Raw genomic sequence first — 18,862 nt, 5'->3', positions numbered from 1 at the left:
GCTGTATTCAATAAAATACAATACAAGTTTATCAGTGATAAGCCAACCAGCACTCAATAATAAAATCACCTGGAGGTAATCTCACAGCATTTGAATGTCACAGAAACCTTTACATACATACATACATGACTTGCTGTACAAAACAGCTAGCTTTTACCGCAACCACTCCTGAACCACACTAAGCATTACATTATTACAACAATGCTTTGTGAGGTGTTATAACCTAACATGTAATTTATAGACCACATAAAGTTTTTGTTGTTGAAAAAAAAAAGACCTGAAAGGATTTTAAACTCGCAAATCAGCGTACCACAGTCTCGTTGTCTAAAGACACAAAACAGGAAGTTAGTGATCTTCTCCCTGTGTAGCACTTCTTTTCACTTGGGGCAGGTTGCTTTTCTTCAGCGCACAATCAAATTATATAACAGGTACATCTTGCCTTAATCTCACTTCCCCTTAGCTGTATGATCAGTGATTATACCCTGCTGCTATCACCATTAACTACACTGTAATGTGCAGTCCTGTGCCAACAGATGCATGACTTCCACTTTAGTCATTTTTCTTAGAAAACCCGCCTTCTCCAGTATCTTTTCATCACCACAGCAGCATAACAACATTTCCCCATCCTTAGTTTCCAGTGGAGCCAGAAGCTATAAAAGACTTATTTGGAGTCGATGGATGTGTGCCATGTGGCAGGGTTGGACTCTGGCACTCCGTAATGTTGTTAGTGAGCTACTCAACCAAGGCATGGGTTACAAAATCGAAAGCCGCTGTCTGCTTCCTCTTTCTCCTCCTCCTCCAAGCACTGTGTGCTTTATTTACCCGCATCAACTTGAAGCTATCGCAATCAAATGGTTTGGAAGGACGCCTCATTGAAAGGAGGAAGAAGTGGTTTATTGCAGCCATGGATTCTTGGATGAGGCAGTGCAGTATGAAAGTTTTCAGACCTTGTGGTTGTTGTTCATCTCTGTCTCACTTCCACAGTGCGTCTTTGTCCTGTCTTCCTCCCCTCATGGCAGATGGCTGTCCTCCCCTAAGCCTTGTCCTGCTAGAGGTTTCTTCCTGTTAAAAGGGGGATTTTCATTCCCACTGACACCAAGTTCTTCTTTTTAAGGGGGCACAATGTAAAGTGCTTTGAGGCGACTGTTGTGGTGATTTATAAATAAAACTGAACTGTCAAGTTTTCCACATTTTGTCAAGTTCCAATAATCTCAAATTCGATTCTGTCCTCCTGGTGCCAACCAGCATTTTACTGCACAGCTTCTGCTGCTCTTCTTCACAGGTATCTTTAACCTTTGCCCTTTTCAGTTCTCCATCCGTATGAAAGAGCTTGAATTCGTAAACAATGTAGCCACACGTTCTAATGATTAGTTTCTACCCAAGCGATTAAAATGTAAACAATATAAACTTTATCATAAATAGCAATACTGCAATAAATTCTTATTCTTTAAAAAAGGGCAACCAAATGGTACGAGGAAGCAAATAGTCAACTATGAAAAATGAATTGAATATAAGGTCTCCATGTAGTTGGTAAGAATAACTGAATAATTAAATTATAGGTTGATTGGCCTTGTAGAGCCAATCATCTTCATAAGTCTAGACCCAGAAATAGCTGATGTTTATCGTCTTTCCATCAATCGACACCCATGAGATCAAGATGTTTTGATTTTTTTATGCATTCAAAATTCTTATTCAATCTACTTTAAAACAGGTCTGTCTTTTGTTTTATCCCCTATATCAGCACTTCTAAGAATAAATGCTTTAGTCATTTGGACGCATATCATGAGCAGGTATCAGACTAAAAGTGAGCTTATGACATCTGACTCTACTGTGTGCTGAAACTCAGCAAATATTTGCCCCCTTCCTGGTTTATTCTTTGCATAATTGTCACAGTTACATGTCAGACTGTCAAAAAAATATTTAATGTGGGACAATTATAATGACAAAACACACAATGCAGTTTTAAAATCGTGACTTAATAAATTAAGGGATAAAATCTACCCAAACCTATCTGGCTCTGTGTGACAGAGTGATAGTGTAAACCTAATAACTTGTTTTGCCACTTTTGGCAGCACGAACTGAAATCAAGTGTGTGATTACTGGCAATGTCTTTCAAATCACTGTGAAGGAACTTTGGCCGACTCGCCTTTGCAGAGGTTTTTTTTTTTTTTTTTTTTTTTTTTAAATCAACCACACTGCAGGGTTTTCAAGAATGAAAGGCTTGTTTAAGGTCACACATAAGCATCTCAGGTAATCACATGTTTAAATCTCTTCAAATGTGCTGTACATTCACGCACTGATCCTTAGCACTAAACCCTGATAGGGAATAAATGCAAGAATACAGTGCTAGAAAAATAAAGATTCCAATCTTGATGCCAGACTGGAGGCATCACAACGAAAAACTATCCAGAAAGACAGAAAACAACAGCAAGTCAAGGCAATACTTATAAACATTAGATATAGTGAAAAAAAAAACAAAGTCAAAAGTAGTGAACATTCTTGAACATTTATTTTTATGAAATGATTTGACATAATCTAAAACAACTATCCCTGATAACAGCAGACCAGTGAGACAAAGGTCCCAGGGAGAAACCAATGAGGCCGTCCACCAAGTTTCTTGAGTTCAAAGTAAAGCTGCAGTCTGTTCATGAAACCTCCTTGAGGCTGCTAAGTTAGGAAAAAGGTCATTGGTGAGGCGGGGCAGATAAACACAATAGCTTTTAGAGTTTACTTAAAATAAACTAGCCACTGTTCACTGCAATGGCAGGAAGTCAATGAAAAGATGTATTTTTAAAAGGTGTATGAGTATGTTTTGGTTATTTGCCATTATATCTATGTGTTTAGTGAAGAGACCCACTGTTATGATTTTACATCGCTACCTGCGTGACACAAGCCTTACAGGAACAATGCTGACGAAATTCCTAATAATCCCTTTTTTCCAGTTATACATTATTAGCTGGAAGAAGAATAGGTGTCTAAATCTACAGACTTCCATCAGAGTAACTGTGGGTGCACATTTTCCACTTCATAATGTGAGCACTTGCACATTCAGTGGAGAGAGGAGAAAAAAAAGAAAAGAAGTCACAGACAGCATATCAGGAACACGTCTCAAGCGCAGCTCCTACAGTGGCCATGTGTTGATACAAGTCTTAATGTAAAACTCAATGTTTAAAATACAAGGTTTTTTTTTCATCTTGGAAAAAAGCCCATAAAAATATCTGAAATGTAACAAAATCTGGCACTGTGCCCTGAATCAAGGGTACAAGCCGGTCATGAAAAACCCCAAGTCAGTCACAGGTTTCAGCTTTAGAACAATTTAGTTTTTATCTACAATAACTCCTTTATACACCCAGGTATAATCAAGTCTGAAACGGAAACATAACATAAAAACATGACTGTAAAATCTTAAAAACAAAATATAAAACAATTAAGTGAAAAAGAAAAAAACAAACAAAAATAAACACTTTTCCTTAAAAGACTGCCACCAAGGAAGACTCTCCTTTGCTCCGTTTCTAATGCAAGCGAGGCTTCGGTCAAGCTATTCCAACACAGGGCAGCAGACTCAGAATGACCTGTAACAGCGAAGCCAACTTAACATGCCAGGCTGAGGCAGTGACCGAGGAAGCCAAATGGAGTACTTTTGACATCAGGGACAGAATTTTCCAGTCCAGGGGCTCCGACAGAAAAGGACCGCTGCTGATCGCCTAATCAGTAAGAGGTGCCCAGCTTTGAGCCAGTCCATCTCCATAAAGGTCCTTCAGGAGCGGCTGCGGTCCTCCTGGGTGCCAACCAGCATTTTACTGTACAACTTCTGCTGCTCTTCTTTAAAGGTATCTTTAACCTTTGCCCTTTTCAGTCCTCCATCCCTATAAAAGAGCCTGAATTAGTAACAATGTAGCCACACATGTTCTACTGATTAGTTTCTATCCAAGCAATTAAAATGTAAAAAACTTAAACTTTATCGTAAATGGCAATACTGTAATAAATTCTTATTCTTTAAAAAAAAATGGCAACCAAATGGTATAAGGAAGCAAATATTCAACTATGAAAACTGAATTAAATATAATAATGTCTCCATGTAATTGGTAAAAATAATTGAATAATTAAATTATAGGTTGATTGGCCTTGTAGATCCAATCAGCTTCATAAGTCTAGACGCAGAAATAGCTAATGATGTCAAACTGTTCTTCATTTCCCAGAAATCAAACATTTTTGGCATCACTGAGAGTAACAACAGTCCAAATTCTTGCAGCGCCAATAAAATGATGAGTGTGGGAGTTCACCCTGGTGTTACAAAAAAGTTCAACATCCATGAAAAAGTTGTTTAACAGAGTAAGACGTTAGCTAACTATACTCTCCATCAAAAAATTATAAATCATGTTCTGAAAGTTAAGAAAGAAAGAAAGAAAGAAAGAAAGAAAGAAAGAAAGAAAGAAAGAAAGAAAGAAAGAAAGAAAGAAAGAAAGAAAGAAAGAAAGAAAGAAAGAAAGAAAGAAAGAAAGAAAGAAAGAAAGAAAGAAAGAAAGAAAGAAAGAAAGAAAGAAAGAAAGAAAGAAAGAAAGAAAGAAAGAAAGAAAGAAAGAAAGAAAGAAAGAAAGAAAGAGACAGATCTGTTGTCACTCTGGACAAAACAAAACAGTAGCAATGTTTGTCTGCATGCTCAATCATCCAAGTAAGGAAATCCCCCAAAGTTGATTTTGTTCTGAGTGACGAAATGTTTCTCCCAATGAAAACACCATGTCCAGATGAACAGAATCAACTTTTTGGGAGTAGCGATGTTTGTAGTGTTACTGAAGTTTGGCTAGCTGGCAATGGCGTGCTACCTGGTGGCTACCTACAGAGCTATGGTTAGAGTAATATAAACTTAATAAATGTTAATGTGAGGGTCTCTTAACTAAACTTTAGTTAAGAGAACATTTCAGATAATCCATCTAACGGAAAAATTTCTGATTCTAGGCTTCAGGTCCCCACTGAAATCTTAGTCAGCCTGAGAGTGATTCTTTTCTGATGCGTTAAAATATTTGGTGTCTGGCAAGCCGTGAGCCCATGGGCTGTAGATACAGTAGATACAAACTGAGCTTAAAGGCGTGCTGCACATAACCAGTGCTAATAAAAAGCCAGACAAATTGACAACGACCATGGATTATTCTTAGGGGCTTGTTTATGTTAACTAAAAAAAAAAGTATCCCAGTACATTAAAAAGACAAGAGTCTAAACAAACGCCACAGGAGGACAAGGAAGCAGGAGGGACATCATCATGTAACAAGCAGATAAACTGTAATTCAGATGGCACCCTACAACGCTGTAGTAACTAAAGGAAATTTCAGTAGTTCATAGCTCATAAAAAGAAAGGAAAGCAGTGTTATTAGGTTGCATCAATTTGCTCAATGCATTTCATGGAAACTAATGGATGCAGTTGAAACAGTAAAGAAAATCCAGTATATTTTTAGACATCTAAAATGATCTGTGTGGGACTATAGTACATGTAACATAATTATGGATGGATTTGGTTAACAGCTCCAACAAGCTGGAGCAATGATTGTGTATGTGACTGACAGAAAAAAACCTTTTATTTTGTAAGGTTTTGCTATTGCTTTTGGTTACACTTGTGCTTTTCTATGATCCAGTGTCTGGTATGAATAGTCACACGTTTTTCTGCCTTGTCCTTCATTGAATGTGTATGTGAAAATGAAAGAGTGTTATCTTACCATAAGAGATCGACAAGTCCTCCTTGCCTGGCTATGGCTGCTTTAACACGATTTGCGAACTGTACTGCATCCTCTCCCTCCTGTTGGGAGGACAAACATGAATACAGTTCTGGTAAGCAAGCAGTCATAAACAATGAACAGCTTTTCTCCTAAAATCTTATCATTTTGTCATACTGAAGGAGATCTGGGTGGCAGCATCTGTAGCAATGCCATGCAGCACATGCTCATGCAATATGCACTAATGCACCACATACCATGGAGGATGCTGGTTTTTGAGTTGTGTGCTGATGGTTGCTCTTTTTAGCTCTTTAAGACTATGTATATGATGAATGAATGAATAGATTTTGATTGGTCAGGTCACCAGACAGATTTATGTTACATTTCAGTCGATCTTAAATAAGAGAGTTAGCAACATTTCTGAATCTTGTTTTAATTCTCAAAGACTTTGCTTCTCTGAGATGATCTTTGCATAATCAATAATGTTAATGACCTGTTGCCAGTTAAGATAATTAATGCTGAGATGTTTCACTAAGTGCTTTATTCCCCTCATGTGTTTTGTTGCCCTTGTCTAAAAAAGTATAAAGCCTTGAAAATGTATACCATCAAAAGTTTGGTATTATTCTCATTGTAGGAATTTGTAAACAGGGCGACAAAACAATACAGAGGGTCTACAGCTGAAACGCATATTCTGTTATTGTGACTGCAGGTCCTGCTGGTCAAATTTTGAGGATGGCTGGTCAAAATAAAATGTAATAAATCAAGATAAAAAAAATCCATTACAAGTATATGGATTTTAAACAACGTGCTCTCAATATATAAAAACAAAACAACAAAAAAAAGAAACACAAAGCTTCTCTTTGTTGAGATGCCTCGAGTTGAGTCTCACCTCTCTAGACATGGGAGGAAGGTACCACACGCTGCAGACGATGGCCCAGCTGCTCATCATACGCAAAAGGTAGTTGACCATCCCGAACTTGCTGCTATTCCAGAAAGCATCTCCAAAGCGGGGATCATACTACGAGGTTCAGGCACACACCAAAATGATTAATCAGTACATGTGTTACTGTGGACAAGACTGTAGTTAAAAACTAGAACAAAAACTGTTACCTTAATAGCCACAGGGTAGACTGTGGCACCAATTTCAAAACTGCCCTTCTTAAACATCATAACCGATGTGTTGTTAATGCAGGTACCTTGAAATAAGAATTCATAAAACACAAGGTTTATGTAAGATAAAATGAAACTTGCAGTTAGATAACTATATGATTTTCTATATGAGCTCACCTTCTGGGAAAATGAGGATAGGCAGTTTAGATTTATCTTCTACATGGTCGCTCAATCTGTAGTGAAAGAAGTATGCAGGTTAATGCAAAAGATTTCTAAAGAGATCACTTTTTAAAGACTATTAAACCAAAAATTTGAGTAGACTTATTCCAATTTAAAGTTTTACTTTGAATGATCCAAAAACAACCCATGGAATAATTTCTAAAAAGGTAAAACGTCATAAAAACGTACAAAAAAAATATCTTTAAACACAGACTGTAATTCTACCTTTTGGCCACAAGATGTCTGTCTTTTACTTCTGAGCGTTCAAACCAAATGTGTGGACAAGCTTTGACCATGGATCTCTGAATGACCCCCATCAAGCCGCCATGGATTTGTCCAACCTAACAACACAAACACAAAGATAGCAACAGATCTATTTCTGGGAGAGTTTCCACTCCAACAAATACCTGCAGTAGAAGAAGTGACCAACGTAAATGTTTTGTTCTTTTCTACATTTTGTGCCAGTATAGTTACCATAGCATAACAGCCATCGCTTGCCAGGATGATGACATCAATTGGTGAAGTGTGGTTAGCGACACAGATGCCTCCATTTTTGGGTTTATTCTCACTAGAAAAGGGGGAAACAACAATTAAATTATGATGGGACTTAATAAAGATTATGAAGTGTGGGGGGTAAGCAACTGTTAAAATCAAATGCAAAACCATGCTTAATAGAAATTTTGGTATGATTTGGTGCAGTGCCTCCCACCCTCTTCTCTGGTGAAAACAAAGCAACCCATGCTGTCCATGTTGAAATGTGCGACCCCCTGAGTATGGAGGATCTGACAGCTAAGACTACATTCCACAGATAGAGTTTCCATCTTAAATAGGGAGAGAACATTGCTTACTGTATCACTTGAGTATTTTTAGAACCAGACTGGGGAGGAATACATGTTACAACAGGCTAGGCCCAACAGACTCAAAGTTACAGCTCTGGCTTACCTACAAGTGCACCTAATGTGCATCAGTCCAATCTACAAATGTCAAACAAGTACTGACTCGACTTCTACTCGTATCTCTCAGTCTCAACAGAATCTGAATTTATATTCTCATTTCAACAACAAACCACCATTGTTCTGCAGGTGAAAGCATATCAGGTCACATTTCCTTTCAGAAACGTAACAAATATCACTAAAAATGTCAGCTGATTATTTCAAATTCCTTCAAGCCTCCAATACACTTGGCACTGCCAAGAAAACACCAGCTGCTAGAGAGTGCACAATGTGAGTAATAACTTCCTCTTCCACATCGGTTGCATGTGCAACCCTTTTGATCAAAGTCCTCTGTCACGTTTTATGTTCCTCCAACGTTCTTGCGAAAAAAATATATATATTTAAATTATTTCTTGCATCACTTAATAAATCTCTCAAACCCAAATCTAATTGAATCAGTAATGGTTCATGAAACACATTCCTTGGCTCCAAGCATGTCATATGTAAAAACTTGGAAAGTTTGGTTGAGCTCACAATGGTTGTGTGAGCATCTGTTGCTGACTTCTGTACTTCATCTTGCATCAGAATAACTGCTGTGGTGAAAATTAATTCAGAAAGTCTTGAGTCTAGCTACAGACACCCTTCCTTTCATGCTCACACACTATATGCACAGATTTCCATTGTTAACACCATGGCTTCTGCTCTCTGAACATAAGTCATCTGTCATCATGTAATTTGACACCTTTCCCCTCAGGACAAGATGTCAACTGAGCCTTATGTTTCTGAAAGGCAAAATGATGGGACCATGTGAACAAGCGGTGCAGCCGCTGCATGGTTGGGATTATTGCATCCTTCTAGATTTATGATAACTTCAAACCAAAGCTTAAATCTTGACATCCTCATTGCCCAAAGTAGGGCTGGGCCATATCATACCGTTCACGGTAATACCGGTATAATGTTGGGCAACGATAACAAAATGAAATATCGCAATAGAATATGGGTAAAACGCATGCGCAGTGCCTTTGTTTTCATACGAAAATGGCGGAAAAAGCATGGCGGTGACAGAGAATGAGAAGGGCGAAAGTGGAATGAATGAAACGGATGAACCAGAATTAGTTTGTCAAAATGCTGCAACTTCAGTGGTGTGGAACTGGTTTAGCTTTCGTCCGTCAGATACACATCAAAAAACTATTTTTGGTACCGCATGCTAGTGGGCCGTCGTTATTACCAAGTTATATTTTGGAAAATACAGCACACTTAAAATCAATCTTTTGATTTTTCTGAAAATCGACAGTGCCCCTTATAATCCCGTGTGCCTTATATATGAATTCTGGTTGTGTTTACAGACCTCGAAACGATTTTATGTATTATACACGGCGTTCGAAAATCAGTCAAATGTTTTAGTACGACTTTGCTAAGCTACGAACCCGCACCGCTTGATGGATTGTCGGAGCATTACGGCTGTCGTACGCAGGAGCCTCGTGGAGTGATATGTACTGTGCTTCAACATAATATTACCGTATTGTGTGTGTGTATAACCTCTTTTTAAGTTTTGTAGATATTATACATGGTTATGCTGAGGATATGTCGGCCAATTTCCACTGGAAATGCATTTTGGTTAAACTGTCAGCAAGGAATTTGCATTTGCACAGTTACATTTTTATATAACTTTTAATGCACACTAAAAAAATTAAAAAAAAAAAAAAACAGCTGCTTGTTTAAGTGAAAATACATTGATGTTTTTTTTGTTTTGCACTAATAAAGTTGTAAAGTGTTTTGTCTAGTGTCAATTATATCATCTTATATATAATTATCGCAAATTTTCAAATGTATATCGTGATAAATACTTTTGGTCATATCGTCCTGCTCTAGCCCAAAGTGTCATAGGCTACGTTCACACTGCAGGTCTTAATGCTCAATTCCGATTTTTTGATCAAATCCGATTTTTCTGTCTGGTTGTTCACACTACAAATAAAATGTGACCGCAAAACCGCTCTAGTGTGAACGGTTCACGGCCCTCAGAGTGGCCCGCACGCGCAAAAGAAGACATCACACACAACGCACTCCGTTTACGGTAGTAAAAATGGCAGCTACAGAGCTAGCAGGTGTTGTTGCAGCAGTCTATTAATTTCTGCACAGTCGTAACTGACAGAATTTTGACAAATTAGAGGAAGAAGGACACTGAGAAAAAAGATAGCCTGTGCTTTAACAATGGCCTTGTTTGGAGCAGTGGCTGCTACCTCCGTGCAGAGGTATATATGGACACGGAGTCGTTTAGCTTGAATAGAATTGTCTCCCCATATGCTAATCAACTCCAAAACCTCAGTTTTTGTCCATTGACTCGCTCCGTCTCCAGTTTCCGCCGCCATGCTTTCTCATTTGTCTTCTCTGGCACTGATAATTGGCTTCTGTCTTGTGTCAGTGACATAAAAGACTGATTTAATGCAACATGACCATTCAAACAGCAGTCACTTTCTAAAACATTAGATATCTATTGGATTCAGTACCACATACGAAAGTGACCCAGATCGGATTTGAAAATATCGGATTTGTGCCGTTCACACTGTCATACCATGATCGGATATGGGTCGCATAGGGTCAAAAAAGTCGTATTTGATGCGCTTTCGCCTGCAGTGTTACGTAGCCTAAAGTAACCCCAAAACGCATTAAATCTATCCATCCATCTTCATCCGCTTTGTCCGGGGCCGGGGTCGCGGGGGCAGCAGCCTAAGCAAAGAGGCCCAGACCTCCCTCTCCCCAGCCACCTCCTCCAGCTTATCCGGGGGAATACCAAGGCGTTCCCAGGCCAGCCGAGAGATATAATCTCTCCAGCGTGTCCTGGGTCTGCCCCGGGGCCTCCTCCCGGTGGGACATGCCTGGAACACCTCACCCAGGAGGCGCCCAGGGGGCATCCTTGTCAGATGCCCAAACCACCTCAGCTAGCTCCTTTCGATGTGGAGCAGCAGCTGCTCTACTCTGAGCCCCTCCCGGATGGCCGAACTTCTCACCCTATCTCTAAGGGAGAAGAGAGCCACCCTTCGGAGGAAGCTCATTTCTGCCGCTTGTATCCGCGATCTCGTTCTTTCGGTCACTACCCACAGCTCATGGCCATAGGTGAAGGTAGGGACGTAGATCGACCGGTAAATTGACAGCTTCGCTTTTACACTCAGCTCCCTCTTCACCACGACGGACCGGTGCAGCGTCCGCATTACTGCAGCTGCAGCCCCAATCCGTCTGTCGATCTCCAGCTCCCTTCTCCCATCACTCGCGAACAAGACCCCGAGATACTTGAACTCCTCCACTTGGGGCAAGAACTCATCCCCGACCCGGAGTGGGCACTCCACCCTTTTCCGGCTGAGAACCATGGCCTCAGATTTGGAGGTGCTGATCCTCATTCCCGCTGCTTCACACTCGGTGCGAACCGTTCCAGTGCGAGCTGGAGGCCCTCACCCGATGAAGCCAACAGAACCACATCATCTGCAAAAATCAGAGATGAGATTCTGAGGCCACCAAAGCGAAAGCCCTCCGCCACTTGGCTGCGCCTAGAAATCCTGTCCATAAAAATTATGAACAGAACCGGAGACAAAGGGCAGCCCTGGCGGAGCCCATCACCCACCAGGAACGAGTCCGACTTATTGCCGGCAATGCGAACCAAGCTCTTGCAACGGTTGTATAGGGATCGAATGGCCCGTAGCAATGGGCCAGACACCCCATATTCCCGCAACACCTCCCACAGGACACCCCCAAGGGACACGGTCGAATGCCTTCTCCAAGTCCACAAAACACATGTAGACTGGTTGGGCAAACTCCCATGCACCCTCAAGTATCCTGGAGAGGATAAAGAGCTGGTCCAGTGTTCCGCGACCAGGACGAAAACCGCATTGTTCCTCCTGTATCCGAGGTTCGACTAACGGACGAACTCTCCTTTCCAGCACCCTGGCATAGACTTTCCCAGGGAGGCTGAGGAGTGTGATCCCCCTGTAGTTGGAACACACCCTCCGGTCCCCCTTCTTAAAGATGGGGACCACCACCCCGGTCTGCCAGTCCACAGGTACTGCCCCTGATCTCCACGCAACATTGCAGAGGCGTGTCAACCAGGACAGCCCTACAACGTCCAGAGCCTTCAGGAACTCGGGGCGGACCTCATCAACACCAGGGGCTCTGCCACCAAGGAGTTGTTTAACTGCCTCAGTGACCTCGCCCCCGGAAATTGGCGGGTCATTCCCCTCCTCCCCAGACTCTGCTTCCTCCTCGGAAGACGTGTCAGTGGGATTAAGGAGGTCCTCGAAGTATTCCTTCCACCGCCTGACAATTTTCTCAGTCGACGTCAGCATTAAATCTACAGTGGCATTTTTGAAAGTGACTGCTGACATTATGCAATTTTTGGGGGTCTCTTTTTGTTAAACATAGTTTTCCCCTTGACAATGAAAAAGTAAATCGCTCTGAGCGCTATCTAATTGTAATTTGATTTTTTTTTAGCGAAGTCAATAATCACCAGCAGCACTGTTACACTTTTCGGACAGACTTTTGCACTGTTATAACTTTGGCTTCATGCAATTTCTTATTGAGTGCGAACAGACACATCAATCAATATTTTTAATGAAAACTTATCAGGGTGTATGCCATTAAAGAGCAAGAGTGAAAAAAAATTGGGAAATTAACCACAATGTTGAGAAAGCACAGAGAAACACTGGGGCAGTTGTGTGAAGCAATCAACCAGCAGATGCACCACCCATCATCCTGTCCTCTATGACGGACACTGATCCAAAAAAAAAATGGAAAATTATGCAATTAAATGAGCAATGTCAAGTAAACACTTCCAGTGGTTGACAAATGGAATAAAACAGTCACATGACTTGGTGGTTATATGGGAAAACAGTGTAGGTCCTTACCTGTCATGGTAGGTTATAATGGCAGTCAAAGCTCTGACGCATATTCTGTAGCACATCAAATGGACTTTCTCACTCAGAAAATTCTTCATCCTGGAAAGAGTACACAGCAGGATTAACACATCTGCAGGGCTGATCTGATACTTTTGATAGAGTTAAAGTCGTAACCATCAGTTATACCTTCCATTTGGCAGCAGCCCAACAACAGAGGTGAGGAACACAAGCAGACCTACACCAGTGAAGGCAAGAGTGACCCTGATAGAGGGAGACAGGACAATTCAGAGAAGCATATATAAGGAAGCATTACAACAGAACACTGTAGTTGTTTTGGTTTAATTAATTAGTCTTTGTATGGACATTAACATGCAGATATATTACTTAAAAAGATTTCTTCTGAACCACAAGCTTTCACTTAGAAGAGCTCATGTAAAAAGCAGTAGTGTAAGATTCTTGACATAAACTCAAAGTATCATGCCCTCCTCTACACTCCACTGTCTCAGACAAGACTGCAGAACCTGCAGAAGGACATATTAGGTGACAGTTAAGCTGGCCGACACGTCGACTTAATCTGGATGAACCAATCATCCAGGGCTGGAAAAGGTGCTGATTATATTGTGTGGGGATTAAGAAAAATATAAGAGAGCTGAAGGTTTCACAGTGTCATGAGCAAAGCCAATATTCAATTGGACAAAGGCTGAAAGAGAGAATCTATTAGGCTTGACAGGAGACTAGAAAGGAGGGTGTCTGTGCAGCGGTGGCCTGATTTGTCTCCCCACTGGCGACTGGAAATGAGCCAGCCACACTTAGCACTGAGTCACCATCTCTGTGTCTTTCTAAGATGAGGCTGGTAGAGGATCTCTGTATGTGGCGTCTTTAGTTATGTAACAGCAAGTTCGCATGTCAAGTAACCACACAAAACTGAGTAACCAGTTAGACGTGCATGTGGTTAAAACATAAATGTGAAACTTTAGTAACATTCTCTGGGACAGTTTGTTAAAACTGAAGAACTTAATACAAGAAAAAAGCGTTCTATCATTGCTCAGTTGGGCAGGACTGCTGCATCACACAGTCAAACCACACACCCAAGGGCTGGAATCTAGACGTCCCATAGATGCGAACATGTGCGTTAATGCTGTGACGGCCTAAAGACCTATCGAGGGTGTACCCGACCTTTCTGAAATATCCCTACTGGAAGCATCGATTGTGAGGCTGGTTTGGCCTACAGGTGGTACATTTGCAACTTTTTATTGGACTATTTAGATAGAGTTACATGACAAAAGATACAAACATACATGCTAGGGAAGGAGATTATTAGTATGTTACATACGTAACATATTTCTCATGTCGTTGAGCGTTTGTGACGAGCTAAAATATGGAAAAGTATTCAAACTAAATTTTTATGCTAGCATTAGCATTTGTGACAAGGTTATACCAGTGCCTAGTTGTACAGGAGGGGCTAATGTATTGTGTGTATCCATGTTTTTGGTATTTCAAAAGCAGCAACTGTGCTTTTGCCTGTGACTCTTCAAAGTACAGCTAATACCTGAGAGGCAGCAGGAAACCATAGCGGATCAGCAGGCCCAGCCCCCATAGGACAGTCAGCCTCAGGCTGATATAGTGGAAGTTGTAGTTGCTCCGGGTCAGCAGATTCCAGGACTTCAGCTCCTCAGCAGTAAACCGCTTGGTCACTTCATCATCCATGATGCTTTCCACTCCTCGCCGGGCAAAATAGAAAATGTCAGATAACTCAAACTCAGTGGCTGAGTCCAGGTCTTTATTGCTGCCGCTCCGCCGGATCTCCTTGATCTCCTCCTCCAAGGAGGTTGGCTCCTTGGCAATGATAGCTGGAATAGTTCAGACAGACAGAAAGTCAAAAATATTCACCTCTAAAACAAATACATCTTTTGAACAAATATTTCCAAGAATGATCTTACCATTTGAATAGGGTTTGTACAGGAGGTGATTCTTTTCTTTTGCTCCTCTCTCTATCCTAAGTGTGGCCCACTAGAAAGAAACAAAGAAAGAAATGGATCTACAATTAGAAAGAGACGCAAAAATGTTTGAGAAATTAAAAAAAAAAAAAACCAGTTCATTCTAGAGAGGTGCACAAATATTCTCCACACCCTGGCCTAAAGGCATCTAAAATGAAAACATGTGCACACTGGTTATCAGCAGAGTTGTTATTTTAAAGACAGGTTTCAGCCTTGCATTCAATCATCATTGCAACATTACATTACATGAAAGAAAGGTCAAACATCTGGCAGCAGAAGGAATCTTATATGGACAAATGGTCACATTTTTAAGCAAGCCAATATCCGATACTCGTTTCTGCTCAAGAGGCAATATGAATGAACTTTCCCCACAAAAAGAAATATTACATCTATTGTTTTTCCTTTTTGCACAAATGATTAAAAATGGCAAAATTCCCCAGTGTTGTTCAAGTATATCGTGCTTATCTTCAGACACCCAATGTTTGCTTATTCAAAAAAAAAAAAGAGGATTTCCGTGTGTAGTACTTCTCCAATTTTTCTGACTTATCTGTGCTTGCAGAAACACTAAAATGCAGACTACTCCCTGTTTAACATGTATTATACTGCAATAAATGTCAAAAATATTTCCTATGACGCAAACATCTAGTCATTTACGTATGCTGTGCTAGGTGAGATAAAAAACTAAATGAAGTGCATCAAAGAACGCAGTGTTCTCCCAAGCTGGAAAACAACATGTTTGTTTGTGTGCGTGTGTTTGGGGGGGATATCAGGAAATGAGTAACCTGGTTGTACTCGATCAGTTTCACCTGTGCCTACAGCCTGCAGAATTTTGGCAACTTTGAGGGTTTTCTGCATCAATCATAAGAAAATCAACTGACACTGGAACAAAACCGAATGTTTGTAAGTACTCAAACACATTAAGGCATGAAAGTCTGCTAAAACTCAAATTAGTCAAAAGGACTGGTACAAACAAGAACGCTTGGTGGCTGGACATCTCACAAACTTTCAAACGTTTGGCTCTAAATCACAGAAAGCCTAAACACCTTTATTTAGGCTGGATAACCAAGATGTTTTATTACATTTCCTAAAAATAACTTTATTTTACAGCAACAATTAACATTAACTCTAGTAATGAAGGCTCTACACAAGCCATCATTAGTCAAATCTGATACAAGCAACACTAGTCAACCAAGGTTTTTCACTTTTTTATTTTGTTCTTTTACAGCTACCTTTAAACTGTGTCGTGACAAGTTGTCTTACCGAGTCATCATATGAAAATGCAGCTGCAGTTGTCAGTGGTGACTGCAGGAGTAAACAGAGAGCGGCTCCTTCTAGTAAAAAGATGAGGACCAAAATAAAGCAGCTGCTTTGCAGCATGTAGCCCCCAAGCTGCATGCGAGCGAAAAGGTCCTAACTGCTACATGCACATATCTTATGAAGTATTGCCATTTATACACTCATTGGTTAACAGTAAAGCAAATTCTTCAGACAAGTAACTGCAAAAACAAAGTATCATTTTAGGTTTTCTGTTAAAACTGTCTATACACAAACATGGCAGGTTTCATGTTTTTATTTCCATCAAACCTAATGAACCAAATCCATGTGCTACATCTTCATTCTCTGCCTTGCACGCTCTCGGTCGTATCTGTTCTGTTCTGGAAATCTCACTGCTGCTCCTTGAATCATGAGCTAAGAACATCTGATTATCTTCCAGTGGTTCATTTATTTCTGGCACAAGTTCTGCTCTCAGAGGTACATGATGGAAAGTAATGACTGCTTTACTAGTGACACAACTGGGCAGAGCAGCTGATGCACTGTGCCATTATTAGGAGTTCAAATGCATTTCTTTAAAGTAACGACAGCAATTCAGTAAGCAGAGACAACACTTACTGACAAGCACTGTTTTCTAAACTTGAATAACAAGGGAAGTGGCTGTGGTGTTGATCTCTATCAGTCAGACAATGCCTACTGGTCAGTCGTTAAAGGCACAGAAAAAGCTGGAGACGTGCCAGTGAACAATCGCTGTTTTCTACAACTTATTTCCTTTTTACAACTAAGATAAAATTTTAATGACACATTTGAGGAACAATGCTAGCAACTTTTATGTCCTTGCCATTGTGCTTGGCAGCAGAAGCAATCGTTTTAACGGTCAACTGTACAAAAGCACAAACACACCTTTATCCGCAACATTTATGATTGCCACAGCACATCAGACTGCAATAAACTTTGAGTCACGAGGAAGCACGCTCTTACCTCAAAGACCTTTAAGAGTGTTTTCATGTAAAGACGCCGGATACCAAAGGACACCCCAAAGATGGCAGGCACAATAATGAAGACCAGCAGCAGGGTGAACCACACGGTGAAGGAGATGCCCAGCAGGATACACACCAAGTTATCAAAAGGATTGAAGAAGAGTTCCATCTTTAAAGTTGGATGAGTTCAGTTCAAAAACAGTGTAAAATCCCAGGATTGAGCAGATGTGAGAAGAGGTGCAGGTCTTCACCTCCCGGCCCCAAGTGGCCTTTACCTTTTTGTCAGAAAAAGGTCTTCATCAAGATAACTAGGGGATGGAGCTTCTCCTTGCACTGAAATGCGAATCATTACAAAAACAGGAGACCACCTTGTTGTTGCCCTCTTGGGCAGTGTTAAGTATTTCAGTAGATTCACCTCGAACTGGATTCTGAAACTGAGCTGAGAAGAGTTCCGAGAAGAGTTCCGGGAAAAGGAGGGGAGGGGGGTTACGATTAAGGCAGGTGTGCTAACAAACTGCCTGTCCCTTGTTGCAGATGTTTTCTGCGGTTTGAGAAATGCCTCCCGCTGGCGGAAACAATGTAAACACTGGGACAAAAACAGCTGGGTACAGCAGGTGGTTTTTCTTGTGTGGTGAAGATCCGGGAGCTCGGCAGGAGTCACAAAGGCCTGGAAAGATGTAAACACATGGTCAGGACCAGCTGTGTCTCAGTACTAAAACCTCTTTGGTCGGATTGCTGTCTGTGTAATTTAATAACGCAAGACAGACAACGTGTCCTTGTGTCAGCGCCTGCTCAGTACATATTACATATACCGGTGTACAAACTTAATGCTAACGTGAACATAAATAAACACCACTGGTCTTTATAAGGTTAGCGCCCACCTATTTTCTGCTAAGGAGCAGATAACTTTAAATGTTACGGTTATGGGCTGGGGTGCAACGATAACGTTAGCTTAGAGGCCCTTCTCGTACCAGCTGCTGATGCTGCAGTCGGGCGGCTAACGACAGGCTCCGTCCTCAATTAAAAAAAACAAAACACTTTGGATTAGCGCGGCTCATGCATTATTTAACGGCTATTGACGCTTTCCAGGACAATTTGGCCGCCTCTCAACCCCGAGGAGGCTATTAAAGCGATATAAGCAAGAACTCTGTTGCGACACTCAAAGACTCCTGAACGCACACTGATGACAAGAAGCCAAGGATAAAGTTAGCTTGTCGCCTCTGAGCTAACAGTGAGGCTCAAATTTGCCTCCTTGTGCGAATTGCCTCGTTTTGCTAACGTTAGCCTGCTTGCGCTCAGCTCAGTCCTCCACGATGCTGTCCGGTAGTTCACGCTCCGCTAAGACAGCCTTTCAGTTACCAGCTTGAATTCGGTACGAGGACTTGGTGTGTTTCCAGTAATTATCCTAACAACAAAACTACACGAGGCTTAAAAGGCTTCACAGTTAACCAACCTTCAGCCACGTTAAGTCCGGCTCCGGTACAGCAGCGCTCCGTCCCCCATCACTTTGTCTTTGTCTTTTGGACTGCAGCCAAACTCCACCCGTCGGACAGCACAAGCGTACAGCTGGCGGCTCGAGGATCACTGAAACGACCAACTCCTGCCGAAACCCCCCCACCCCACCGAGCGGTGCTGACCTCTGGTGGTACATGTACGCTATTACAGTTGAATACTTTATTGGGATTTTATTTTTTCTAACCACTAGTGGCGCTATAGAGCAACTTTGCCACACGCGCTTGTGGTCAGAGGTTTACATCCACTAAC

At 41.2% G+C, this 18,862-nt stretch overlaps 1 protein-coding gene across 2 annotated transcripts; it reads right to left on the bottom strand.

Moving 5' to 3' along the window:
• Positions 1-2,487: 2,487 nt before the first annotated feature.
• Positions 2,488-18,614, bottom strand: LOC146696744 (glycerol-3-phosphate acyltransferase 4). 2 transcript variants are annotated; one of them, XM_085475004.1, is made up of 13 exons: positions 18,552-18,614; positions 17,100-17,765; positions 14,790-14,859; positions 14,399-14,699; positions 13,036-13,110; positions 12,859-12,948; positions 7,509-7,602; positions 7,260-7,375; positions 6,993-7,048; positions 6,816-6,901; positions 6,595-6,723; positions 5,709-5,788; positions 2,488-3,866 (listed from the first exon to the last, which is right to left on the bottom strand). In XM_085475004.1, exons 2-13 carry the CDS (start codon positions 17,265-17,267, stop codon positions 3,758-3,760), a joined length of 1,374 nt encoding a protein of 457 aa, XP_085331130.1. In that variant the 5' UTR covers positions 17,268-17,765; positions 18,552-18,614; the 3' UTR covers positions 2,488-3,757. The 2 variants fall into 2 exon arrangements, with proteins under 2 accessions (XP_085331130.1, XP_085331131.1); XM_085475005.1 differs by lacking the exon at positions 18,552-18,614 and adding an exon at positions 18,070-18,528.
• Positions 18,615-18,862: the final 248 nt, after the last annotated feature.

Source organism: Copadichromis virginalis, linkage group LG12 (assembly GCF_057382275.1).
Source record: "Copadichromis virginalis isolate Kocher_CV1m ecotype Utaka linkage group LG12, C_Virginalis_male_GT1.1, whole genome shotgun sequence".
NCBI lineage: Eukaryota > Metazoa > Chordata > Actinopteri > Cichliformes > Cichlidae > Copadichromis > Copadichromis virginalis.
Note: the sequence above shows the minus strand (reverse complement) of the source record. Positions and strands in the feature narration are given on the sequence as shown.